General features: G+C 42.4%; 1 protein-coding gene across 2 annotated transcripts in view; it reads left to right on the top strand.

Moving 5' to 3' along the window:
- Positions 1-1,811, top strand: part of hsf4 (heat shock transcription factor 4) — a 10,718-nt gene that overhangs the window by 6,391 nt on the left and 2,516 nt on the right. Inside the window, exons 9-13 of one of the 2 annotated variants that reach the window (XM_017032938.2) lie at positions 39-254; positions 720-822; positions 937-1,002; positions 1,500-1,585; positions 1,798-1,811. In XM_017032938.2, the coding sequence (XP_016888427.1) occupies positions 39-254; positions 720-822; positions 937-1,002; positions 1,500-1,559 (445 nt within the window). In that variant the 3' untranslated portion in view covers positions 1,560-1,585; positions 1,798-1,811. The remainder of the gene's footprint in view (positions 1-38; positions 255-719; positions 823-936; positions 1,003-1,499; positions 1,586-1,797) is intronic. The other variant, XM_008311129.3, reaches the window with a different exon arrangement.

Here is a 1,811-nt window from a genome sequence, read left to right as displayed (position 1 = left end):
ATATATATAATTGTGTAACTCTTGGACTCCACTAACAGAGACAAAGGCCTAATGCTCATCAAAGAAGAGCCTGTGAGCCCAGGGGTGAGAGGGGGAGTAGGAAAGGGAGGCGGTGCAGAGGGAGGAGAAGGTGCGGTGGTGAACGCACCCACCTGTGAGGAACCGCCCGTCCTCCCTGTGGCTATGGTCCAGTCCGTGTTGGAGGGGCGGAGCTCTGCGGCGGAGAGGAGGAGTAAGAGGATTCCTCTGGACAGGTGTGTGAGAAACCAAAACACAGTATGACCAACAGTAACACGATGATCTCTGACTGCGACGACAGCATATTCATACACCTAAAACACTGCGCAGTAGAGTAATACTACAGTTTGAAGTTGTACCACAGGATTTAAAAAAAACGCATACACACACAAATCTATAATGGGAATTTGATTCCTCTGTTTACCACTAGAGGGAGCCCCTGTACATACCTCAGTTTAAGAACCACCAAATTTTAAGCATAGACAATTGACGTTAAATAAGGTTCACTGAAAAGGTCACATATGAAATTTGGTTCAGTGATGACCTTTGATGCACCACGTTTGTTCAAAGGTCAATAATTTGTTTCTGACTGACTGGAAAAATAATAAGGCTATTTTCTCACCTGATTATAATATATATAATAAGTGTTGAAGCGATCACAGCCAGTTGTACTTATTTGAGCCCCATGTTGGTGTGGACAGGGTGGAGGACATGGACATGAGTCTGGAGGACCTCCAGCAGCTGCTGCTGCTCAGGAGTCATCAGCAGAACACGGTGGAGGCTGGAAGCAGCGCTGGGATGGATGTGAGTGTCACAGACCTCGACACGTGTGAAGTGTGAACACTCACAGGGACGTGAGCCTGTGGTTTTGCCACACTCGTAATATAATAATAAAAAAGTTCTTTCCTTTCGTGGCAGCCCTTCAGTTTGAGCCTGCCTCTGCCTGAGTGGAGCTTCACGGAGATGGAGTCCAACCTCCGACCAGTGAGTTATTTACAGTACAGCGAGTACTCCTCCGAGTACTACAGTGTACTACTCACTCGTATACTTTCTCCTTTTTTTTAGCAGCAACATTTAAATATAGTTATATTTATTACTCACTCGTATACTTTCTCCTTTTTTTTTTTTAGCAGCAACATTTCAATATAGTTTATTTATTGTAAGTGATGTCATATTTATATGTTTACATATGCGTTAATCCGGTCTCTAACAGTTTCTCAGGAGTTAAATTAATGAACACAAACACAGTGTTATTATGATATTAACATAATTATCTAATATCTGGAGGAATCATTATTGTTTTTTTACTCCGATAATGAAAACTCGGGGTTTCGTTAAATGATGTGTGACCTAAAAAAAGAATCAGTTGTCCATAGTTGTCCAACCAGGTGAGCCCTGATTTAGACCATCGCAGTTCTTTGTCCACCAGAAATGTTTTTTTAATAATATGGTGACAACTCAATTTTATTTTTCTTTGAAAGTACATGTTCCAGAATCAGGAAGCAGAAGCTTTTACAGCGGCCGGCTGTGAGGAGCAGTGATGGACGTCGGCTGTTGTCGTCCTGAGGTAAAGCTTCGACTTTTAGCTTAAATATATTTAAAACCATATATATTTAATTCTACTGTAAAATGTCAGGACAGGAAAATGTCCCTGTAACTCTGGGGCCTGTCTACACATGAGGATAGAAACCTACAGTCTCCCTTGTGTATTTTTCCAGAGTCACAGATGATCCAGTTAAGTGTTGTTTCCTGATGCTGTCACTGTCTCTGTCTCCTCAGGCCACAGGAGCTGC

This window comes from Cynoglossus semilaevis, chromosome 6 (genome assembly GCF_000523025.1).
Source record: "Cynoglossus semilaevis isolate Cse_v1.0 chromosome 6, Cse_v1.0, whole genome shotgun sequence".
In the NCBI taxonomy this organism is placed as follows: Eukaryota; Metazoa; Chordata; class Actinopteri; order Pleuronectiformes; family Cynoglossidae; genus Cynoglossus; species Cynoglossus semilaevis.
This window is presented reverse-complemented; position numbering and strand designations above follow the sequence as displayed.